Source organism: Schistocerca piceifrons, chromosome 1, assembly GCF_021461385.2.
Source record: "Schistocerca piceifrons isolate TAMUIC-IGC-003096 chromosome 1, iqSchPice1.1, whole genome shotgun sequence".
Lineage (NCBI taxonomy): Eukaryota > Metazoa > Arthropoda > Insecta > Orthoptera > Acrididae > Schistocerca > Schistocerca piceifrons.
The window spans coordinates 922,845,307-922,871,425 of record NC_060138.1 but is presented as its reverse complement, the minus strand read 5'-3'; the positions used below and the strand labels follow the sequence as shown (position 1 = coordinate 922,871,425).

Below are 26,119 nucleotides of genomic sequence, written 5' to 3'. Positions count from 1 at the left end.
GACATCACATTCAGTCTCCAAAGTAACTATGCCTTCGCATTGATTACTAGAGTCTGTTTTGACAGGCAACAAACCTATATTTGTCATTTGAATATTTAAAGTTTCATTCTGTCTCTGATTAAAGTCAGTGAACATTTGATTAATGTGAGTATTCAAAGAACTAGTGAGTTCACTCTTTAAGTCTAACTTCAGATTTTCTACATTATCAGTTAAAGAGCCAAATGGAGTCTTTAATAAAACTAGATTTGCTGCCTGACTGTTCAACGTTTCACTCTGAGTGTTTAAACTAGAATGTACTAAACCTATTTCTCTCCTTAGAGCTTCATTCTGAGCATTTAATTTTTCACTTAGTTATACTTTGTGCTTCTAGTTTTTCACTTAGAGTGGCTGAATCAGCGTTCTGGTCATCCAACTTGGCACTTTGGTCATCTTAGTTCTTGTCTCAAGGTAGCATTTTGAGCATGTAACTCTGTTCTATGGTTATCTATTTTAAGACTTAGTGCTTTAATTAAATTTGTTACCTCAGTCCAGTCTGGCATTTCCTTTGTTACACTCATCGACATGGCTGGCTCTGAAGTTTGTTGCTGTTCTTGATCCGTAATTTTATTGGTCTTAGACCTAGTAGTCAACTAAAAGAAAATTCACCACTGAGTACAACAACTATAATGACAGTTTATCCTTCATTCATGCCTCAACTTCTATCAAATAATTATTGGTTTTCGCTCACCCGGCATAGAGTTCTCTGGTGGTGAATGGTTGGTGGTTGTCCGACCACGTTTAAATTCATTAGTGAAAAAGTAAATCTCTTCAATGATGGTGCAGAGTCCATGCGAACTTCATCCAGTTCTGTTTTGATTTGTGTGGCAGTCCAACTCTTCAAATGAAAAGTTTAATAACAGCACAAAACTTGGTTTTGTCCATTTTCAGTTGCTGTCAGCAATGAACTGTTCACTGTACGCTGTTTAAATTCTTTACATGATCCTTGGAATGATCAAGCTTGCCGGCAATAAAAATGTTCCATTCTGTCATGGAACCATGGTCGTAATCCCAGGGAGTGAATAAGTTTACCGATAGATGGCGTGATGGTATTCCCAGTTGCACAACCGATGTTAACGGCTTTATAATAATTGCCACATTTCTGGAAAGTTGTTTCCACAGTTCGTTGCATGATATGCTTCTGTAGATAAGCACAATGTGCGGTTATCCAGTTTCTTCGCGCAGAAGAGGGCCATGCTTCAGAAATTTATCGCAGAATGAAAGAGACATACGGAGAGCAGTTTGCTATAAGAGTGATGAGGCAGGACGTATAAACATCAAAGATGCACCACGCCGCGAGCAGGTGCACTTCACCTCTAGTGGCACGATTTCGGCTGTGGAGGAGTTCAGCGAGCGGACGTGGAGTCAGCACCAGTGAGCAGCAGCTGGTGCAGTCAGTGTCGGTGGCTGGCTATTGCATTTGCGTTTGCGTTGGCGTTGGCGCGATGTACATGTGTGAAGACTGCTTACTCTCCGCACCCGATCTTAGTCGAAAAGTTGAGGTCTTCTCTCCGGTTTTCTTCGCTATTACTTTCTCACATCTTTTACAGCATTGCACTCACAACTTTCTTCCAATTGTTTATTGGACTCAATACGATATCTGTAAACAGTTCTTGTATCTTGTTAGGCGTGGTTGCTGTGGCAATGCCTAATATCTTCTTCCCGTTTCTGTTTTTAAATCCCCGTTTTCTTCAGGTCCTGTCACTTAGGTCGCCACGTTCTAATGTTTTCTCAGACAACAGAAAATAATATCTTCTTATTTCTGTAATCTGTTGATCACGTATATGAACTTTAGTGTCAACGTACTTATTGATTAATGATGTACTAGAACTGCTATGCAGAACAAAATTATCTTCTTAGACATATAAATATCCTCGTCGTCTCACGCGTATCTCGAGCTTTAGAAATGATTAAGTACATTTAGACATAAGAGTTGGTGTCAAAACCATATGAAAATATGAAAATGCGGCTTGACGTCACTGAGTCAAAGACATGAATGTGCACAGCACTCTATATTCAACTGTTCAATGGTCTTTTTTACAGTCACCACAGACACTAACGCATCAAAGAATACAACATAATTATTCGTTGATTTCTCCTCACGTCTTCTGTGGCGCTGGCGGCAAAAACTTGTTGTCGTCAGTGACTTGCCCCTCTTACAGTCTTCTAACAACAAGCTTCCGACCTGCACGTAGAAACAGGTGGATTGGTAGAAACGTTCTTACTCTCCCGCACTCATACCTAAAATATCGGGTGTTCGAGACAGTTGAAGGCCGAGTGTTTCTAGAATTTACACCGAAATTCTTGAGGCACTACAGAGTGTCTGGTGTTGCTGTGCCTGTGACCTGATAGTTGTAAGAGTGACGTACATTTCAGGCAACCTATAATCAGCTTACTTGTTTTGTTTAGCACTTTAATTATTTTTGTATGGGTAGATTTGTACCATAGTGGACTAGCATACTCTGCAGAACAGTAAGATGTTGTTGTTAGTGCTGTCGTTCTCAGCGTTTTTGGTAGAGAGCCCCACATGCTGCCAGCAATCTTGCAAAGGATTTTACTTTTGGCTTCCACCTTCATCCCATATCTTTGCAGTGCTGCTTGTGCATCATAATACAATCCAGAGTGACTCCCAGACATTTTGGTTGGGGTGTATTTACTAATTGTATCCCTTGCCATGGAATGTTAAGTTTACGACTGCCTGATTGTAGTTAAGATGAAACACACACACTTTATTTTTAGTTAGGTTTGGATGAAGTTGATTGTTAGAGTAATGGAAACTCGACTCTTGCAACACGTCTGATGGGTGGGCTTCAGCATCTTCAAAAGATTTCCCATGACTCGCTGAAGCCAGACCTCTGGCATAAAGGAAATTCCTTGTGTTCGCCTGAAGTGGTTTCATTAGTATAGATGGTAAATAACATGGTTAAGGAACATTTCCTTGTAGTAAGCCATTTCTTTGACATTGCCACTGACTAAACTTACACTGGAAAACAATAATTTACACAATCTAATCTAAAGATATTTCTGATGATTTGTTCTAGATGGTTGATCGTGCAGAACCAAATGCTCAACGTCTCGAGAAGTTGTGGCATGCACATGTTGTGAAGCGTGGGGAGATGTCCTCCTTGTCCTCTGTAATGTGGAGGTTTTGTCGAACAAGATGCATTGTTGCTATGACATTTATGGTTTTGGCAGTGATATTCCAGTTCCTAGGACCGGTAAGAAATAATAATAAAATCATTTGCATAAATATATTTTCTATTGTGTTATTGTTAAAGTTATTCCCATCAATATAATATTTATTTATACTGTGCTTGTAAGTTGTAGCAAATTTTCATATTATGTGTATTATGTTACAATTTGTTTAAAAAAAAGACAGTGTATCCACTATAGGAGAATGTATTGTATCGTAATGGCGCTTCTTTTGCTAGAAAGAAGTGAATTGTCTTGTCAGATATATACTGCTTGTAGCACCAGTACCTATCCAACAACTATGAAATGATTACATATCAGCTATACTTGTGTAATAAAGACATGGAATGAAGTCTATTTGACTTTGGGGTCTGTGCAGTATTTTGGCAAGGCTGCACTACAGCACAAGCTAGCTTTGGTGATTTGGTGTAAAATGGGAGAGTTCATCCTATTTTTTTTCCTTTTGCTAGCAGTGAAGTAATTGTAGCTGTGGTACAGAAGCATCAAGAGAAACATTCACAGCTCAAAATAGTCAGGACATTTCTGAAGATTATGGCATTACTGTACAATATTTAGATATACAGATTTAGGAGTATTTTATATCTTGCAGGTAAGATTTAGTATATTTTCATTGATAAGCAGTGTTGTTATGCAAAGTGCCAACAATTATATGCACTTTAAACTTTGTCTTGGTAACCTAAGGGACATAATCAGTTTTAATCATTAATTGTGTATATGATGCTTCGGTTATTTAGGCTTTGATAAATGTATAAAGAACTCTGATTTATTGAGTAACTATCCAGGATATTAGTTGGGCCTATGTAATTTTAATAACATTTTTGTATTTAGCAGTAAGGGAATAAAAGGTAGCCTCTGTACATTCTGTTGACTGGTGGTGGCTTCTTACCTTGTAAGCTGATGAGTAACTGTGTAACTGACACAGCAGTTGTGGTTCCCCTTTTGTTGTTGCTGTCGTTGTCATCCTCTTCCAACAGAGAGTGGGTGGAGGAAGGGGTTGGAAGTTACATATAGTTTTCAGAAAATATTGATCAGCTGCTGTATTTCTCCAAAGACTTCACATCATTAAAATTCTATAGATGACACACTGAGTTGAAGACAGGTACAAGGAAAAGGCTTTTACACATTGAGGTTTTGGCCAAAGCCTCCTTCAGGAAAGAAATCATACACGCATTCACACAAGTAGGCACTTCTCATGCACACATAACCACTATCTCCTAGACCAGAGATGTGAGTGTGAGGTGTGTTTACTTGTGTGAATGCTCGTGTGTTTCCTTTTCTGAAGAAGGCTTTGGCTGAAAACTCAATGTGTAACAGACTTTTTATTGTGCCTGTGTGCAACTCAGTGCATCATCTTTAAGATGAGTAACCTATCCTTTTGATAATATTGTTGATATTCCAACCTGCACTTTTTGCTGTTCAAAATTCGTTAGCAGTTTGTTCAGTTAACCCACAGTATAAGTTGAGAAATAACTACTTTAAATGAATGTGACTTAGTAAGAATTGATGATTTTTGTTGTATATTTTCAGCTTGCTGATATGTCTGATGAGGCTTGCCACAATTTACTTTCTTCCGCCAATCTCTTCATCTCAGAGTAGCAGTTCCATACAGTGTTCTCAGTTATTTGTTGTATAGATTCTAATCTCTGTGTTCTCCAACAATTTTTCTCCTCCATGTCTCCCTCTGATCTAAGCAGTTCTTCCCTTTGCTTAACACTGGGCCTGTCATCATGTCCCTTCTGCTAGTTCACTCTTTCCACATATTTCTTTCATCGCTGACTCTCCAGAGGATATCTCATTTGTTAACAGACCACTTAATTTTCATCATCTATCTGTAACACTGCATCTCAAATGCTTCTTCACTTCTCTTCTTCTACAATTTCCCCACAGTCTATGATTTGCTTTGTAACAGTCCATTTACATTCCTTTTTTTATTCTGCATTAAAATATTAATTTCAAATACAAAAGCAGGATACTGTACATCAGACTGTTGCTGAGTGATGGGAGAAGGGCGACAAGTAGGGAAAATCAATAACTTTGCGGAAAAAAAAATTGTTTGTGTTCACTGGTGGGTAATGCCGTGCACGGGAAACTGATGTGAATGCAGTGGAGGTGCAGAACAATGGTCTGAGACACACTTCATCCTCTACCCACTTTTGAAATGAGAATAAAAGGGAGACAATTTCTAAATTGTAATAGCAAATCATTGTATTGCATTCATTCTGGACAGACTTATAAAACTGCGCCCAGGGATATTGCAGTTGTCACTCATTTTTTCAAAGTAGCAAACATATGCAGCTTAGGCTGCTGACTTGTAAGACTTGACACACAAGTGTGATTTTTCCTGTCAACATTGACAGACATCATATGTCAACACATTACTGTGCAAGGCTTTTTTAAATCTTTCTCTTGATATAGAAGTTAATGCAAAGGCTTTAGTGTCATCTGATCTTATCCTGAATGATTGGTTGAAACTTGCCAAAACTTATGAAGTAACCATGTCAGCACAAGCTATGATTAATGATTCGTCTGACGTTGGTATTGTTTTATTCGCCATTGTGCTCTGCAATCGACTGAGGATTCCCAATCAATGTCATCATCCAGTTTAAATAGCATCCTTTTTTTGGGTTATCTGTCAACGCAGTATTCAGTAGTTAATGCAGTACTTAGTGATCCACTGCCCTCATCACTAGTAGAGCTGCAGAAACAGAGGTGCTTTGTTCACCATGGGCATGTTCCAAAGTGAGTAGAGGCTCATGCAGTGGTGTCTTTCCCCTTGTTCTCTAAAGGGTCCCAGAAAAGTTTGTGCCTCATATCGTGTCCAGATGGTGGCATACAGCATCAAGGGCTTCACTGCACTTTGTTTGATGTTACATGTTTTGTGTGCCACAAACCAGGGCGTCTAACAGGTGTCAGTCTCACCTAGTGCGCGTCAACATCAGCTGTCAGTACACTGTGAGCCATCTTGCCTGTACCCATAGCTGCAGCAGATGTGAGACAGAGACTCATGTTACAACTGGACATTAATGGAGCAATGGCAGATATCCAGTTGGACACAGGTGTGGACATGTCTCTGATTAATGAAGTCACACACAAGCACATTGTCTCCCCACAGCAGAGTGGTGACGTATGATGGCCAGTGGTTCACATTGTGGAGTTAGTTGTAGTCCAAGCTGTGCATAAAAATGTAGCTTGGCAGCTAACACTGCTAGTAGTAAACTCTTGCATGACAACTAACATTTTCGGCTTAGACGCTTTTGTGCTTTTTGGTTTTCAAATTCAGGACTAGGTAAATCTAGTTTCACCTGTGATACCATTCACAGAACATCATAAGTTATAGAGCAGAACTGAAGTTGGTATCCATATTAGGTTGTGTAACAGGGTTCCAGGCCCACTTATCCTTAAAGCAGTCGTAGATGCCTAAGTTTTTTTAGAGCTCATCCAGTGCCTTTTGCCATGTGCAGATGACTTTAAGAGCAGAACTAGATAGGTTGCAAAGTGTGGGAAGTATATCCCCAGTTTTGTCTAGCCAGTGGGCTATGGCCACGGTCATAGGTATGAAGCCAAATGTATCTGGACACCTGGCTGAAAATGACTTAAGGTCATGTCGCCTTCCATCGGTAATGCTGGGATTCAGTATGGTGTTGGCCCACCCTTAGCCTAGATGACAGCTTCCACTCTTGCAGGCATATGTTCAGTCAGGTGCTGGAAGGTTACTTTGGGAATGGCAGCCCATTCTTCATGGAATGCTGCACTGAGGAGAGGTATCGATGTCGGTCGCTGAGGCCTGGCGTGAAGTCGGTGTTCCAAACCATCCCAAAAGTGTTCTGTAGCATTCAGATCAGGACTCTGTGCAGGCCAGTCCATTGTAGGGATGTTATTGTTGTGTAACTACTCTGCCAAGGGCTGTGCGTTATGAACAGGTGCTTGATCATGTTGAAAGATGGAATTGCCATCCTTGAAGTGCTCTTCAGCATTGGGAAGCAAGAAGGTGCTTAAAACATCAGTGTAGGCCTGTGCTGTGATAGTGCCCCCTCCATGAAAAACATGACCACACCATAACACCGTCATCTTCGGATTTTACTGTTGGCACTACACACGCTGGCAGATGATGTTCACCAGGCATTCACCATACCCACACCCTGCCATTGGATTGCCACATTGTGTACCATGATTCGTTACTCCACACAGCATTTTTCCAATGTTCCATCGTCCAGTGTTCACGCTTCTTACACCAAGCGAGGGGTCTTTTAGCATTTACTGGCATGATGTGTGGCTTATGAATAGCTGCTCGACCATGAAATCCAAGTTTTTTTTTGCATTCACCTAACCATCATAGTACTTTCAGTGGATCCTGATGCAGTTTGGAATTCCTGTGTGGTGGTCTGGATAGAAGTCTGCCTATTACACACTACGACCCTCTTCAACTGTCAGCAGTCTGTGTCAGTCAACAGACAAGGTCGGCATTTACACTTTTGTGCTGTACATGTCCCATCACATTTCCTCTTCACTATCATATCTGAAACAGTGGACCTAGGGATGTTTAGGAGCGTGGAAATCTCATGTGCAGACCTATGACACAAGGGACACCCTATCACCTGACCACATTTGAAGTCCGTGAGTTCCGCGGAGCACCCCCTTCTGCTCTCTCATGATGTCTAATGACTACTGAGATTGCTGATATGGAGTACCTGGCAGTAGGTGGCAGCACAATGTATCTAATATGGAAAACATACGTTTTGGGGGGTTTCTGGATACTTTTGATCACATAGTGTATGAAGCCAAATGTATCAATTTGATGCTCAAGGCAAATTTTAATCTCAGCCTATTCATAGGCTGGAGGAATAGTTCCTCAAAAAGAAAGCCCACTGTTGCAACTGCTGCACTATCTTATCAGGAAGTTTTGTATCTGGATTGAATAGCAGAATAAAGTGCTTGTGATCAGATCAAACTTAGTACTGTAGAGATATGTATACATGGAACTTGCTGGCGCCCTATATGATAGCCAGTGCTGCTTTATCAATTTTTGAATGACTCCTGTGCTCCATTTAATTTTTTTCAATGCAAAAAGCGATGAGCTGTTACATGCTGTCTGTGTATATGTGCAACAGCAAAGTGGCATTGGCACAATCTGATGCACATTTGCCAGCTGTGGCCCATTATTTTTCAAAAGATAAATCATGCTGACATCAACTTTTAGTTTGCTTGTAGTTGATCAGAAGAAATAATTTTTAGTGATTAACATGTCAGTTGGCATGAATGGTTATATCGGGTTCCCATTTGATGGGTAAGTGCTCCTGTGATATTTATTTTAGATACCATGAGCAACTTACCCAAGACATTCACAACTACACACCTGCACAGCCAACAGTGTTGTTTGAGTGGTTCAAAGCCCATGGTCTGCATTGTTGCCTCGACAAATTTATTTGGAGCTTGTGTTAAGTAAGAAGGGGTCATGCCCACACACGAACATGAGGATGCAGTTGCTAAGTATCCAGCTCGTAGGACCCTCAAAGAACTGGGCAGAGTCAATTATTATGCAAAATTTGTTCCCACTGTGGCCCAGATTTTCAACCTATGTAACCATTTGTGGAAAGTGGGTGTTAAATTTGTGTGTTCAGAGACATGCCAGAAAGCTTTTGTGCAACTTAAAAAGTGCTGTAGGTCAGACCTTGGTTTAACAACATCCCATTCCGGCAAACATGCGTCAGATTGTGTCATTGGTGTCATGCTGTCGCACAAATACAGCACGAACAGCCCATTGCGTTTGCACCTAAAACATTACATGCAGCACATAAGAACCATTCAAAAATTGCGAAAGAGGCATTGACCATCAGATAGGGCATCAGGAAGTTTCACTTATATCTCTGTGGTACTAAGTTTTGCCTCATCACCGATCACAAGCCTCGTTTTGCTGTTGGGGAATGTGTAGAATGTAGGCAAGAGTTCAGAGTCATGTGCACTTTTTTGCTCTGATGCTACCATAGAACACACCATCTGCAAATTCCTGGCCTGTGCCCACTCTGTCAATCCCACCACAGTGTTGAGGGATGTAGAGATTGGAATACATCCACCAAATAATTGAGGATGTAGGTTGCAAGTGGTACTTTGAGATGAAGAGGTTGCCTTATGAGAGGAATTCATGCTGGGATGCATCAAACTAGTCAGAAGTGAGATGAACCCCCACAAAAAATTGATGTAAAATGTAAACAACTTAATCACGTTATTTGAAGACTTAGAACAATTAGTCAGTTTGATTAAATTGAATGCATCTATAACATGTCTGCAAAGGAAGGGGGGGGGGGGGGGGAGAGAAGATGGAGCATTTGTGTCTGCCCCCCTCTCCTTCTCCAGTAAATTTCGAAAGATGCCCACAATTGAACTAGAAATAATTAAACAAAACACTAATACAGAAAAGCAGTATCTTAAATAGATTCATTTAAGAGCTTGATGTATGTCTTCAAGGTATCCAAGAAAAGCAGGATTGTTCCTGAAGTTTGGAGGGCTCTTTATAATGCTCTGAAAAATATACATTCTTTATTTTGAATTTCCTTTATTACCAGTACAATTTAGAAGGCAAAATTATTTGCAGATTTCTGCAAACACTCTCAATACTGTTGAGGAAGTACATGATTGGAGCTATGAGGTTCATTCAAATGAAACCTGGTCACTTACACGTAAGGTGGCACCACATAACTGTGGGTATGGTGGTGCCATCTATTGGTAGAGAGACTGACGCATACCCACTGTTTGATGTTGCATAGCACCTACGTGGTTTCATGCCGAAGAGATGGTCACACAAGTTATTGTCCACTACCAAACATGCAGGCGAGTAAGCAGGAGCAACGAGGAGTGGTTCGATTTTTTACAGTGGAGGGAGTTAAAGGCTGTGAAATGTATCGACAGATGAATGCTGTGTTCGGTGATTACAGTTTAAGTTGCCGTCCGTCTCACCTTCTCTGTATGCAGATGACTTCTGCATTTCATACTGCTCCACCAGTACTGGTGTTGCTGAGCGGTGCCTACAAGGAGCCATCCACAAGGCCCAGTCATGGGCTGTAGCCCAAGGTTTCCAGTTTTCGGCCTAAAAGTCGTATGTTATGCACTTCTGTTAGCGTCATACCATTCATCCAGAACCAGAACTTTACCTTAATGATGATCCACTCATTGTAGTGGAGACATATCAATTCTTAGGACTGGCTCTCAATGCCCGATTTACTTGGCTTCCTCAACTTTGTCAGCTTAAGCAAAAGTGCTGGCAGCACCTCAATGCCCTCCGCTGCCTGAGCAACACAAACTGGGAAGCAGATCTCAGCATTGCGTTTACTCGACCCAGTGTGCCACTGTGGCATTCACCTAGCGACAGGAGCTTTTAGGACGAGTCTGGTGACCAGCATCCTGGTGGATGCTGGAGTCCCTCTATTGCAGGTTAGGTGTGCACAACTGCTGGCCAGTTATGTTGCACATGTTCGTAGTTCCCCTGCGCATCCGAATTACTGTCTTCTTTTCTCACCCACGGCGGTTCATCTCCCACATCGGCGGCCCAAGTCAGGGCTTCCAATTGAAGTTTGTGTCCGATCCCTTCTTTCCGAACTGGAGTCCTTGCCTTTACCACCTATACTTGAGGTCCATTCATGTACACCTCCATGGTGTACACCTAGGCCGCGGATTTGCCTGGACGTTTCACATGGCTCCAAGGACTCAGTTAAGCCCATGGCTCTCCACTGCCACTTCCTCTTGAAATACTGAGGCTATGAAGTGGTTTACACAGACGGCTCGATGGCTGATGATCACAACGGCTCCGCGTATGTCCATGGAGGACATTGAACAGCATTCCTTGCTCGATGGCTGCATTGTTTTCACTGCCGAGCTGTTGGCTATATCTCCTGCTCTTGAGCACATCTGTTCATGCCCTGAGGAGTCGTTTCTTCTGTGTACTGACTCCTTGAGCAGCCTACAAGCTATCGACGAGTGCTACTCTCGTCATCCTTGGCAGCGACCATCCAGGAGTCCATCTGTGCCCTGGAACGGTCCATTCATTCAGTGCTGTTTGTCTGGACCCCAGGTCACATCGGAATAACAGGCAACGAACTTGCCAACAGGCTGACCGAACAGGCTACACGAAAACTGCTTATGCAGATCGGCGTCTCTGCAACTGACCTGCGTTCAGTACTATGCTGCAAGGTTTTGCAGCTTTGGGAGACGGAATGGTATCACCTCAGTATGCACAGTAATCTGCGTGCCGTTAAGGAGACTACGAACGTGTGGAAGACCTCCATGGGGGCCTCTCGCAGGGACTTTGTGGTTCTCTGTCGGCTCCGCATCGGCGGCACTTGGGTAACAAACGACTACCTCCTGCACCGTGATGACCCACCTCAGTGTTGGTGAGCTGCCAAGCTGATAGTGGCCCATATCTTGGTGAGCTGCCCTTCTTTGGCTGCCCTGCGATGGACTCTTCAGTTACCAGACTTGTTGCCATTAATTTTAGCTAACAATGTGTCATCGTCTAGTTTAGTTTAACGTTTTATATGTGACGTTGGGCTTTATCATTCTATATAAGTTTCAGGGAGGTCCTTTGTCCCTTTGTGTTCTCCACTCTAATGCTTTTAGGCCGGATGTTTTAATGTGTCGCAGAGTGGCTGGCTTTTCCTTTTTATTCTCGTGGTCGGCCAGCCACGGTCATAGGCTCTCTTGTTTTTATCCCTTCTACCTGCTTCTTGCTTCTCTCTGTCTTTTTCTTTTCCTGTTTTGTCCATAGTAGTGTTGGTTGTCCTTCTATCATTATTCTGGTTCTTCCTTTCTCCTGTTATTGTGCTGTCCGTCTCCTTTCTTTTCTTCTTTTCCTTGTGTAATTATTTTATCGGTAATCCTTACTCCCCCCCCCCCCCCCCCCCCTTCTTTAAACTAACCAACCAGTCTGAGTTGTCAGGGTTTATACGACCCGGGAGATCCGGGAAAAACCTGGGAATTTTTTCATCCGGGAGAAAACCAGGAAAAACCTGGGAATTTTTCATTGTTTTTGTTTTCATTTAAATTTTTGTAATTTTTACTGATAAGAACCGATACTCTAACAAAGGGTATTACTGTATCCCGCTGCTGCAGATAATACCGCAGCAATAAAACATGAACGAGAGAAAAAACAAAAATAAAACTTAAATTGCAAAGGAAATGCGCCACATACAGCAACAAAACACAGTGCTGATACAAGCGTCTACCAACAGCAAAGTGTGTCAAAGGCCTTAGGGAGACTATGCAATGCTTCGTAACAACAAATTGCCTCCGATGATCGTGATGTCACAACTGTTTACATTAGATTAGTTTTAGCAGTTACGAGCATGATAAAGCGCATGCGCAGTTGAGTAGTACCTTCTCCCGCTTCTGGCTACAGAAATGTGGCTGTTGGCTGTGTAAGCAGTCGCAGCAAGCAGCTAGACGCTACCATGAAAAGTTTTACTGGAGTGCCCAAGTTGCCAGATTCATGCGTGCACAGCAGGTCCAGATGTAGGACAAGGGGGAGGGGGGGCAATTCATATTCTTGAGGGCGAAAAAAACCTTGTTTCACAAAGCGACTAGCATCCAGTGCACTTAAGTCTATCGATTATTCATATGACTTTGAAACGCATCCCTGTCGGTTTTAGAACATTTTTGAAGACATTAGAAGTTGATTTCTGAATGAATCGTGAGTTGATTTGTGAATGCGTGCATAGTGTACATGATGTCTCTGTCAGGGGAATCCTCGTCGCGTTTAGAAACAAACTTTCCTACAGACAAAAGTGGCTATACGAGTTAACCAGAGTAAAGCCGAACGGCTGAATGCCAACCACTGTCAGATTGTGTGGTTGATTGGGTTTGCGAATAATGAGTGTTGTTATAATTATTAACGAAATCCATTGATACAGACTACAGGAGTGGAAATAAACAAATAACAGGTAAGAAAGATTACATATTACCTTCTCGGTGATCGAAGAAAATGAAATTTTGACGGAAAATTTTTGGCCAGGTCTCTGCACTAGTAAGGGCCAGTTGTACAGTCCCCATCTAACAGCCGCTTTAAGTTCTATTCTGAAAGAAGCACAGAAAACGCGTTGTACGAACATGTAACAACGCCTAACCGGAGAATAATCGCGGGTAACTAAACCAGTAATTCTGGCAGAATTAGTGAAGTTAACCTGTGAATAAGCTTTGACATTGGCAGGAATAGTTACAGTTAGTGATAACAAGACTGTTTGTTAGAACGAGGAAGGAGAAGAAACGGGGACATCACACAAATTATGGAACAATATGACGATTCCAAGTTTGTATAAAAATTTAGTGCTAATACTTTTCAATCTCATGCTTGAGAAACTGGAGTGTATGAATGAAGTGTGAAACTATTCCCTAACATAAAGCTTTTTGCTTGTAGCAGGCCTAGTAGGCATTTGATATTGGTACTTTGTGAATTATATTCTGTCGTTACAAAAAAAGACCGTATGTGCCAAAACAGTCTTCTTTATTTAGTGTGTGTTACAATTGTTGCAGTATTAGAAAGGCTTAGTTTGTTTTATCTAGCAAACAGTGATAAAATAGACGTAATCAGATCGGGAAACCACACCAGTCTTGGCCCCTATTTGTATTAACAGCTTTATCAGTATTAGACAGCGACATTTAGATTTTTCATGTAGCAAAATGTTTGATGAGGAAAGCACGCCATGAAAAGCTGTAGCAAGATTAGAGAGAAAAAAATTCGAGCTAAGGATTGAATAAATGTGTATTGTCTTGCTTGTCTCATGTCTCTACTGGGTCTATGTATCCTATATTTAATTTTAGATTAGATTAATACTTGTTCTATAGATCATGAATGCGACACTTTAATGATGTGGAACGTATCAGGTTAATAAAAGATGTCTGTACAAGATATTACATTACACAAAATATTGTGTGACACTAATGTTTAGGTTCTTTTTTTACCCCCCTTAATTTATATCTAAAAATTCAGCCAATGAGTAGAAGGAGTTGTCATCTAGAAATTCTTTTAATTTATTTTTAAATGTTAGTTGGCTATCTGTCAGGCTTTTGATGCTGTTTGGTAGGTGATCAAAGACTTTTGTGGCAGCATAATTTACCCTTTTCTGTGCCAAAGTCAGATTTAACCCTGCATAGTGAAGATCATCCTTTCTCCTGGTGTTACAGCTATGCACACCGCTATTGCTTTTGAACTGGGTTGGATTATTAACAACAAATTTCATAAGTGAATATATATACTGTGAGGATCCGTAGATCCTTAAATAGATGTCTGCAGGATGACAATGGGTAGGCTCCAGCAATTATTCTGATTACACATTTTTGAGCAATGAATACTTTTCTACTCAACGATGAATTACCCCAGAATATGATGCCATACGAAAGCAGTGAATGAAAGTAGGCGTAGTAAGCTAATTTACTGAGATTCTTATCACCAAAATTTGCAGTAACCCTAATAGCATACGTAGCTGAACTCAGATGTTTCAGCAGACCATCAATGTGTTGCTTCCAGGTTAACCTCTCATCAATGGACACACCTAAAAATTTTGAAAACTCTATCTTAGCTACAGACTTCTGTTCAAAGTCTATATTTATTACTGGAGTTGTGCCATTTACTGTACAGAACTGTATATACTGTGTTTTATCAAAATTTAAAGAGAGGCCGTTTACTGAGAACCATTTAATAATTTTGTGAAAAAAATCATTTAGTTCTTGGTTTTTGGATGTTATTACTATACTTGTATCATCAGCAAAAAAGAACTAACTTTGCATCTTCATCAATGTGGGATGGTAAGTCATTAATGTATATCAAGAACAGTAAAGGACGTAAGACCGAACTCTGTGGGACGCCGTACTTGATAGCCCCCCAGTTATGTCACACAAAGCAGCAATCTGTTAGCTGATAAGTAATAGAGAGTGCAATTTTTTTTTTTTTTTTTTACATCCTATCTCAAACGCTCGAGGGAGTGGCGGGGTATTGCCCCAGTTTGGAAATATCGTAGATCCGGGGTTGATGGACAGAGCAGTCTGAGTTCTAGTGGGGAAGTGGGTAGTCTCCACGTGACTCGTGTTTACATTTAGTGATTTTGCTGTTCCCTCTTCATTTACTGCTCTCACGTCAAATGAAAACAAAACAGATTTCTGTACCCGAGAGCTATCATTCACATAATTATGGAAGGCTAAAATGTGTTATTAGTTGCAGATTTTTTTTTTTTTTTTTTATTTCCACCTTCCTGACAGTCAAGCATTAATTGCCTTGCAGAACAATGAAGTTATTTTTGTCGGTTTGTTAAAGAAATTTCCTTTTATTAATCTTTCCCGCAGAGGCAGACAATATATTTGAAACAAAGTGTTTAATTCCACACACTGTTCTCTGCATTTCAAGTGCGTGTTTTCAACTTCTAGCATGTATGGCATTATGCCATAATAAACAAGCAAACATGAGATAACACAGTATTGGTACTCCAAGAAAATTCACATCCCGAAAACCACATTGATAAGCTTAATATCAGGTCGTGGCCCACTTCACTGGGAATCTGGACATAGTAATGTGCACTTTAAATGTGCACATTTTAGTATGGGTCACGAAATTCTGATGCTCTTGGAGTATCCTCTGATGTTTTGTTTCTTTTATGACATAATGTAAGATCTTTTAATGTTTCACATGTACGAACATATGGGCTCTCTACGGCATCGTAGCTGCTCAAGTGCGGTGACTCCTGTCATCTGGCGCTCTCTGGCAACTGCAGAAACGAACCTATTTCTAACAGGTCGCAGAAAACTATTCCGAATGGTGGTTTGAAAAGCGTTACCATCAAAGCAAATTTCCTTTTACGCAAGTTGAACTATGTGCGAGAATGTACGATGAATTTCTTAAATTACAGAGCGTTTGACTCTCATTTGAAAATCAACTCTGTGATGACAAGCCATTTAGATGAATTTCGAGCCCAGAAGATCAGACATTTATGTCGTTACTAAAAATTTTACTGGCACATTTGTGTGATGCATCGTAAATTGCAATATGCGCATAAAAGACCAACATCGTATGTGAAAGCTTAGCTTCTCTTGCTGCGTATTAATCTTATAGACCAATATTATATGTGAAAGCTTTTCGTTTCGTGTAACAACACTATGTATATTAATTTAAACGATTAACTTTTTCTGTTTGTGTGTTTGCGCTACTTAACAGTGATGTTGCTATTGGCTGACTACATCACGTGTCCTAAGCTCTGAATACCCTCTGTCATCGGCTGGCGAGATCATGTGACATGAGCTATGACTGGCTTACAAAAGCTTGTCACAATCTCAATTTCAATGCTTCGCAAAGTAACGTGCGGTGTTTGGTGGAATTTGAATTTATACTTTCGTAATACAAAAATGTGCAGGGTACATGTTGCTGCACATCAAAGATCTTTCCGAAATGTTGTTTTTTCCCAATGTTCCAATGTTTAGTTTTCTAAAGTGCCGGGAAATTCTACGCCCGTGTATAAAACCATAATCATTCAAAGGACTGATAAGTTATACAGTTCCGAGAGAAAATAGACTGTCAGTTAACAGGGAAAAAGTGTTTTCACCCGGGATATTGTTTTTTTAACCGGTAAATCCGGGAATTTTTTTTCCTTGTCCACGTATACACCCTGGTTGTTCAAGTGTTGTGGAATGGTGCAAACGATTCCTTCAGGAGTGCGAGTCAGTGGAAGATGAAGCTCGTCCTGGACCCGCTCATTGTCTCAGCACACCAAAAGTTGTGGAAATAAATGCTTTAGTCTTGGACAACCGCAGAATTACCATGGACGAGATCCGTCGGTTACTGGGTAGTAGCGTGTGCACCGCCCACACCATAAAGCTTCAGCACTTGAAGTTTTGAAAAATTTGTGCGTAGTGAGTTCCTCACCAACTGACCGCAGAACAGCGCAATATTCATATGGTGCTGTATCAGCAACATTATCGTGAGGAGGCATACAGCTTTATGTTGCATATTGTCACAGGTGACGAAACATGGTGTCACCATTTTGTACCGGGAAGTAAGTGTCAGAGCAAGCAGCGGTAATATGCGACTTGACCACCTCCAAAGAAATCAAAGGCTGTGCACACCAGTTCTGGTAATGTCATGATGTCTTCCTTTTTTGACCACAAGGGCCCACTGATTGTCAAGTTCCTGAAACGGAGAACCACAATCAATGCCCAGCGTTATCAAGCCACTTTAAAGAACCTTAGACGAGCCCTCAAGTCGAAACGTGAAGGCATGTTGTCCAATGGCGTTATCCTCCTGCATGATAATGCCCACCCACACAAGGCCAATGCAGTGAAGACGACATTGCAGCAGATTCAATGGGAAACGTTGGAACATCCACCATATAGTCCCGACCTTTTACTGTGTGATTTTCATGTGTTTGGACCTCCAAAACAATCTATTCATGGACATCAATTTGCAATGTATGACGAAGTGTGTGACAGCAGCGTACTAACTTCTTCAAGGATGGAATCGACCGGCTAGTGTCACAATGGGATAAATGTGGCAACAGTTTTGGCGACTATTTTGGAGTGTGTGTACTGCGTGTAACTACATTTTTGAGTTAATAAAATCATTACCATTGCTTTACACTAGTGACCGGGTTTCATTTGAATGCCCCTTATACATGAAATATGCATCTGATATTCTCATGCATGAGAAACTGGAGCGTATGAATGAAATGTGTAACTAACAAAAGGATTTTTGCTTGCAGTAGGTCTGATAGGCATACGATACTGGTACTTCGTGAATTATATTCTGTCGTGTTATAAAAATGACCATTTGTGCCAAAACAGTCTCATTTATTTGATGTTTGTTACAATTTCTGCAATATTAGAAAGTCCTATTTTATTTTATCTTGCAGGCAGTGACAAAATAGACGTAATAAGATCGAGAAGCCACACCAGTCTTGGGTACTATTTGTATTAATAGCTTTTTCGGTATTAGGTAGCAACATTTCGATTTTTCCTGTAGCAAAAGTTTGACGAACTTTGATGAGGTAACAAATTCTTTTGCTTGAAAGGAAGGCACACCATGCAAAGCTGTAGCAAGATTAGAGACAGAAAAAGTGCTAGGACCTAAGGATTGAAGAAATGTGTACTGTCTTGCTTGTCTCTTGCCTTTTCAGGTTTTATGTATCCTATATTTAATTTTATGTCACACAAAACAGTAGGTTATTAGCTAATAGGCAATAAAGAGTGCATATTTTCTGAAGAGTTATTGTTCTTCCAGTTACAAATAATCCCATCCAATAATAACTGCAAGGTGGTTTTTTTTAAAAAAAAAAAAAAAAAAAAAAAAAAAAAAAAAAAAAAAAATCACACCAAATGACATGTCTTACATCCTCAAATATAAACGTTTTAAGTATCGGACATCTTCAGAAAGATGTGCAGTTACAAAATGAACATATTTTTGAAAAATTGATTCTCTTACATTTTTGATGTCCTATCTCAAAGTCTCAAGGGATGGGGTGGGGGAGGAGGAGAGGGGCCGTGCCACAATCAAGTATTGCCCTGGTACGAAAAAATTGTAGATCTGGGGCTGATGTGCAAAGCATTCTGAGTTATAGTGGGGAGGTGGGTAGTCTCCACCTGACCTGTGTTTACATTTAGTGATATTTACTGTTTCCTCTTCGTTTACTGCTCTCACATCAAATGAAACAAAAAAAGGTTAATGTGGACAGGAGCTATCAAGTGAAATAAAATACATTCACATAATTACAGAAGGCTAAAATATGTTACAAGTTTCAGATTTTATTTTATTTCCACCTTTCTGACAGTCCAGCATTAATCACCTTGCAGAACAATAAAGTTTCTTTTATTGGTTTGCTGAAGAAATTTTGCTTTTATTAATCTTTCCCGCTGAGGCAGTCAATTTATTTGAAACAAAGTTTTTAACTTCACGCTATTGGCCAGTTTCAACTGTTCGCTGCGTTTCAGGTGCACATTTTCATCTTCTAGCACATATGGCATTATGCCATAATAAAAAAACCAAACATGAGATAATACAATACTGGTACTCAAAGAAAATTTGCATCCCAGAAACCACACTGAAAATCTTAATATCAGGTCAAGGCCTACTTCATTGGGAATCTGGACATACGAATGAGTACTATAAGTCAAATTATGCATTTTAGTATGGTTCACAAAATTCCAGTGCTCTTGGAGTATCCTCTGATGTCTTGTTTCTTTTATGACATAATGAAAGAATGTAAGATCTTTTAATGTTTTATAAGTACGAACATATGGGCTTCCTAAGTCATCGTAGCTATGCGAGCGCGGTGACGCCTGTTATCAGGCACTCTCTGGTAACTGCTGAAATGAACCATTTCTAACAGGTAGCGGGAAAATATTGCGAATGGTGGTTTGAAAAGTGTAATTTTCAAAATAAATTTCCTTTTACGCAAGATGAACTATGTGCGAGAATGTATGATGAATTTCTTAAATCACAGAGTATTTGACTCTCATTTATAAATCAACTCTTTGATGATGAGTCATTTAGAAGAATTTTGAGCCCATAAGATCAGATATTTATGTCGTTACTAAAAATCTTAATGGCACATTTTTGTGGTCTGTCTTCAAGTGTAAAACGTGCAAAAAATATTAACATTATATGTGGAAGCATAGCTTCTGCTGCAGCTTACTAATCTTAGAGACAAATATTATATGTGAAAGCTTTGCTTTTCTTGTAGAACTCCATGTATATTAATTTAAACCATTAACTTCTCCAGTTTGTGTGTTTGCACTACTTGACAGTGATGCTCTTGGCTGACTACATCACCTGTCCTATGCTTTGAATATCCGCTGCCATCGGCTGGCGAGATCACGTGACATGAGCTATGACTGACTTACAAAAGCGCATCACAATCTCGATTTCAATGCTTCGGAAAGTAACATGCGTTGTTTGGTGTAATTCAAATTTATACTTTTGTAGTATATATATATATATATATATATATATATATATATATATATATATATATATATAATGGAAGGAAACATTCCACGTGGGAAAAATTATATATAAAAACAAAGATGAGGTGACTTACCGAACAAAAGCGCTGGCAGGTCGATAGACACACAAACACACACACAAAATTCAAGCTTTCGCAACAAACTGTTGCCTCATCAGGAAAGAGGTAAGGAGAGGGGAAGACGAAAGGAAGTGGGTTTTAAAGGAGAGGGTAAGGAGTCATTCCAATCCCGGGAGCGGAAAGACTTACCTTAGGGGGAAAAAAGGACAGGTATACACTCGCACACACGCACATATCCATCCACACATACAGACACAAGCAGACATATTTAAAGACAAAGAGTTTGGGCAGAGATGTCAGTCGAGGCAGAAGTGTAGAGGCAAAGAAGTTGTTGAAAGACAGGTGAGGTATGAGTGGCGGCAACTTGAAATTAGCGGAGATTGAGGCCTGGCGGATGACGAGAAGAGAGGATATACTGAAGGGCAAGTTCCCATCTCCGGAGTTCGGATAGGTTGGTGTTGGTGGGAAGTATCCAGATAACCCGGACGGTGTAACACTGTGCCAAGATGTGCTGGCTGTGCACCAAGGCATGTTTAGCCACAGGGTGATCCTCATTACCAACAAACACTGTCTGCCTGTGTCCATTCATGCGAATGGACAGTTTGTTGCTGGTCATTCCCACATAGAATGCATCACAGTGTAGGCAGGTCAGTTGGTAAATCACGTGGGTGCTTTCACACGTGGCTCTGCCTCTGATCGTGTACACCTTCCGGGTTACAGGACTGGAGTAGGTGGTGGTGGGAGGGTGCATGGGACAGGTTTTGCATCGGGGGCGGTTACAAGGATAGGAGCCAGAGGGTAGGGAAGGTGGTTTGGGGATTTCATAGGGATGAACTAACAGGTTACGGAGGTTAGGTGGACGGCGGAAAGACACTCTTGGCGGAGTGGGGAGGATTTCATGAAGGATGGATCTCATTTCAGGGCAGGATTTGAGGAAGTCGTATCCCTGCTGGAGAGCCACATTCAGAGTCTGGTCCAGTCCCGGAAAGTATCCTGTCACAAGTGGGGCACTTTTGTGGTTCTTCTGTGGGGGATTCTGGGTTTGAGGGGACGAGGAAGTGGCTCTGGTTATTTGCTTCTGTACCAGGTCGGGAGGGTAGTTGCGGGATGCGAAAGCTGTTTTCAGGTTGTTGGTGTAATGATTCAGGGATTCCGGACTGGAGCAGATTCGTTTGCCACGAAGACCTAGGCTGTAGGGAAGGGACCGTTTGATGTGGAATGGGTGGCAGCTGTCATAATGGAGGTACTGTTGCTTGTTGGTGGGTTTGATGTGGACGGACGTGTGAAGTTGGCCATTGGACAGGTGGAGGTCAACGTCAAGGAAAGTGGCATGGGATTTGGAGTAGGACCAGGTGAAACTGATGGAACCAAAGGAGTTGAGGTTGGAGAGGAAGTTCTGGAGTTCTTCTTCACTGTGAGTCCAGATCATGAAGATGTCATCAATAAATCTGTACCAAACTTTGGGTTGGCAGACTTGGGTAACCAAGAAGGCTTCCTCTAAGCGACCCATGAATAGGTTGGCGTACGAGGGGGCCATCCTGGTGCCCATGGCTGTTCCCTTTAATTGTTGGTATGTCTGGCCCTCAAAAGTGAAGAAGTTGTGGGTCAGGATGAAGCTGGCTAAGGTGATGAGGAAAGAGGTTTTAGGTAGGGTGGCAGGTGATCGGCGTGAAAGGAAATGCTCCATCGCAGCGAGGCCCTGGACGTGCGGAATATTTGTGTATAAGGAAGTGGCATCAATGGTTACAAGGATGGTTTCTGGGGGTAACAGATTGGGTAAGGATTCCAGGCGTTCAAGGAAGTGGTTGGTGTCCTTGATGAAGGATGGGAGACTGCATGTAATGGGTTGAAGGTGTTGATCTACGTAGGCAGAGATGCGTTCTGTGGGGGCTTGGTAACCAGCTACAATGGGGCGGCCGGGATGATTGGGTTTGTGGATTTTAGGAAGAAGGTAGAAGGTAGGGGTGCGGGGTGTCGGTGGGGTCAGGAGGTTGATGGAGTCAGGTGAAAGGTTTTGCAGGGGGCCTAAGGTTCTGAGGATTCCTTGAAGCTCCGCCTGGACATCGGGAATGGGGTTACCTTGGCAAACTTTGTATGTGGTGTTGTCTGAAAGCTGACGCAGTCCCTCAGCCACATACTCCCGACGATCAAGTACCACGGTCGTGGAACCCTTGTCCGCCGGAAGAATGACGATGGATCGGTCAGCCTTCAGATCACGGATAGCCTGGGCTTCAGCAGTGGTGATGTTGGGTGTAGGATTAAGGTTTTTTAAGAAGGATTGAGATGCAAGGCTGGAAGTCAGAAATTCCTGGAAGGTTTGGAGAGGGTGATTTTGAGGAAGAGGAGGTGGGTCCCGCTGTGACGGAGGACGGAACTGTTCCAGGCAGGGTTCAATTTGGATGGTGTCTTGAGGAGTCGGATCATTAGGAGTAGGATTAGGATCATTTTTCTTCGTGGCAAAGTGATACTTCCAGCAGAGAGTACGGGTGTAGGACAGTAAATCTTTGCCGAGGGCTGTTTGGTTGAATCTGGGAGTGGGGCTGAAGGTGAGGCCTTTGGATAGGACAGAGGTTTCGGATTGGGAGAGAGGTTTGGAGGAAAGGTTAACTACTGAATTAGGGTGTTGTGGTTCCAGATTGTGTTGATCGGAATTTTGAGGTTTTGGAGGGAGTGGAGCTGGAAGTGGGAGATTGAGTAGATGGGAGAGACTGGGTTTGTGTGCAATGAGAGGAGGTTGAGGTTTGCTGGAAAGGTTGTGAAGGGTGAGTGAGTTGCCTTTCCGGAGGTGGGAAACCAGGAGATTGGATAGTTTTTTGAGGTGGAGGGTGGCATGCTGTTCTAATTTACGGTTGGCCTGTAGGAGGATGCTCTGAACAGCCGGTGTGGATGTGGGGGAGGAAAGATTAAGGACTTTTATTAAGGATAGGAGTTGACGGGTGTGTTCATTGGCTGAGTTGATGTGTAGGTGAAGGATTAGGTGGGTGAGGGCAATGGATTGTTCAGTTTGGAACTGGTATAGGGACTGATGGAAGGAAGGGTTGCAGCCAGAGATGGGAACTTTGAGTGTGAGGCCTTTGGGGGTAATGCCAAATGTCAGACAAGCCTGAGAAAATAAAATATGCGAGCGTAATCTGGCTAGGGCGAAGGCATGTTTGCGGAGGGAATGTAAATAAAACTTAATGGGGTCATTGTGGGGGTGTTGTGAGGGTGACATGGTGTTAGAAGGTGGAAAGTGTAACCTGAGGTGAAATGAAAATGAAAATAAAAATATATGGGGAGAGATAAAGGTGAACCGGAAAGAAACTGGAGATCTGGAATGAAAAAAGGCGAAAAGGTGTTGGTTACAGCTGGGCTATGTTGGACTTGGGTTGGTAGACAACGATGTGCATAAAGGTTAGGTGGTTGTGTTGCCGCCAAAACACGTTAAAGGACGGAGAAATTCGGGAAAATTTCGAAAAAACTGCGTGTAGTATATTAAAAGGAGTGGTATTGTGGTGGCAGATTATGAAAATGAGGCTAACAATTGTCTGACGAAGAAATAATGGCGTTAAAACCTGTGGGAAGCGGCTAAAAATGATCGGTGATGTGGGAAAAACGGAAATGGAAATAAAGCGAAAGTTATTAGAACTGGCCGAAATGGTTGTTTAAAAGGTGAAAGGAGCTGTTTGTGAACTAGAAACGGTGGATATTATAGCGGCGGTAGTGCTGAAAGCGGCAAAAAAATTTTTTTGTTATGGTTTGGAAGTGGGTTACGTATTGTTGAGTATATATATAGGCGGGATAAAATAGTATAGCAGATTGCGGTAAAAAGGAGAAGGTGAATACAAAGTGAAACTACTGGCAAAAACAGAAAGAGGAAAATAAGACGACAGAAAAGATTTCGAAATGGAACAGTGACAATAACAAACGTAATTGTTGGATTCAAATTAATGATATCAATATAATGGAAGGAAACATTCCACGTGGGAAAAATTATATATAAAAACAAAGATGAGGTGACTTACCGAACAAAAGCGCTGGCAGGTCGATAGACACACAAACAAACACAAACACACACACAAAATTCAAGCTTTCGCAACAAACTGTTGCCTCATCAGGAAAGAGGTAAGGAGAGGGGAAGACGAAAGGAAGTGGGTTTTAAAGGAGAGGGTAAGGAGTCATTCCAATCCCGGGAGCGGAAAGACTTACCTTAGGGGGAAAAAAGGACAGGTATACACTCGCACACACGCACATATCCATCCACACATACAGACACAAGCAGACATATTTAAAGACAAAGAGTTTGGGCAGAGATGTCAGTCGAGGCAGAAGTGTAGAGGCAAAGAAGTTGTTGAAAGACAGGTGAGGTATGAGTGGCGGCAACTTGAAATTAGCGGAGATTGAGGCCTGGCGGATGACGAGAAGAGAGGATATACTGAAGGGCAAGTTCCCATCTCCGGAGTTCGGATAGGTTGGTGTTGGTGGGAAGTATCCAGATAACCCGGACGGTGTAACACTGTGCCAAGATGTGCTGGCTGTGCACCAAGGCATGTTTAGCCACAGGGTGATCCTCATTACCAACAAACACTGTCTGCCTGTGTCCATTCATGCGAATGGACAGTTTGTTGCTGGTCATTCCCACATAGAATGCATCACAGTGTAGGCAGGTCAGTTGGTAAATCACGTGGGTGCTTTCACACGTGGCTCTGCCTCTGATCGTGTACACCTTCCGGGTTACAGGACTGGAGTAGGTGGTGGTGGGAGGGTGCATGGGACAGGTTTTGCATCGGGGGCGGTTACAAGGATAGGAGCCAGAGGGTAGGGAAGGTGGTTTGGGGATTTCATAGGGATGAACTAACAGGTTACGGAGGTTAGGTGGACGGCGGAAAGACACTCTTGGCGGAGTGGGGAGGATTTCATGAAGGATGGATCTCATTTCAGGGCAGGATTTGAGGAAGTCGTATCCCTGCTGGAGAGCCACATTCAGAGTCTGGTCCAGTCCCGGAAAGTATCCTGTCACAAGTGGGGCACTTTTGTGGTTCTTCTGTGGGGGATTCTGGGTTTGAGGGGATGAGGAAGTGGCTCTGGTTATTTGCTTCTGTACCAGGTCGGGAGGGTAGTTGCGGGATGCGAAAGCTGTTTTCAGGTTGTTGGTGTAATGATTCATGGATTCCGGACTGGAGCAGATTCGTTTGCCACGAAGACCTAGGCTGTAGGGAAGGGACCGTTTGATGTGGAATGGGTGGCAGCTGTCATAATGGAGGTACTGTTGCTTGTTGGTGGGTTTGATGTGGACGGACGTGTGAAGTTGGCCATTGGACAGGTGGAGGTCAACGTCAAGGAAAGTGGCATGGGATTTGGAGTAGGACCAGGTGAAACTGATGGAACCAAAGGAGTTGAGGTTGGAGAGGAAGTTCTGGAGTTCTTCTTCACTGTGAGTCCAGATCATGAAGATGTCATCAATAAATCTGTACCAAACTTTGGGTTGGCAGACTTGGGTAACCAAGAAGGCTTCCTCTAAGCGACCCATGAATAGGTTGGCGTACGAGGGGGCCATCCTGGTGCCCATGGCTGTTCCCTTTAATTGTTGGTATGTCTGGCCCTCAAAAGTGAAGAAGTTGTGGGTCAGGATGAAGCTGGCTAAGGTGATGAGGAAAGAGGTTTTAGGTAGGGTGGCAGGTGATCGGCGTGAAAGGAAATGCTCCATCGCAGCGAGGCCCTGGACGTGCGGAATATTTGTGTATAAGGAAGTGGCATCAATGGTTACAAGGATGGTTTCTGGGGGTAACAGATTGGGTAAGGATTCCAGGCGTTCAAGGAAGTGGTTGGTGTCCTTGATGAAGGATGGG

General features: G+C 42.1%; 1 protein-coding gene across 2 annotated transcripts in view; it reads left to right on the top strand.

Moving 5' to 3' along the window:
* Positions 1 to 26,119, top strand: part of LOC124769376 (ATP-binding cassette sub-family C member 5-like) — a 298,192-nt gene that overhangs the window by 58,180 nt on the left and 213,893 nt on the right. For both annotated transcript variants that reach the window (XM_047249493.1, XM_047250268.1), the window contains one exon: positions 3,078 to 3,254. In XM_047249493.1, the coding sequence (XP_047105449.1) occupies positions 3,078 to 3,254 (177 nt within the window). The remainder of the gene's footprint in view (positions 1 to 3,077; positions 3,255 to 26,119) is intronic.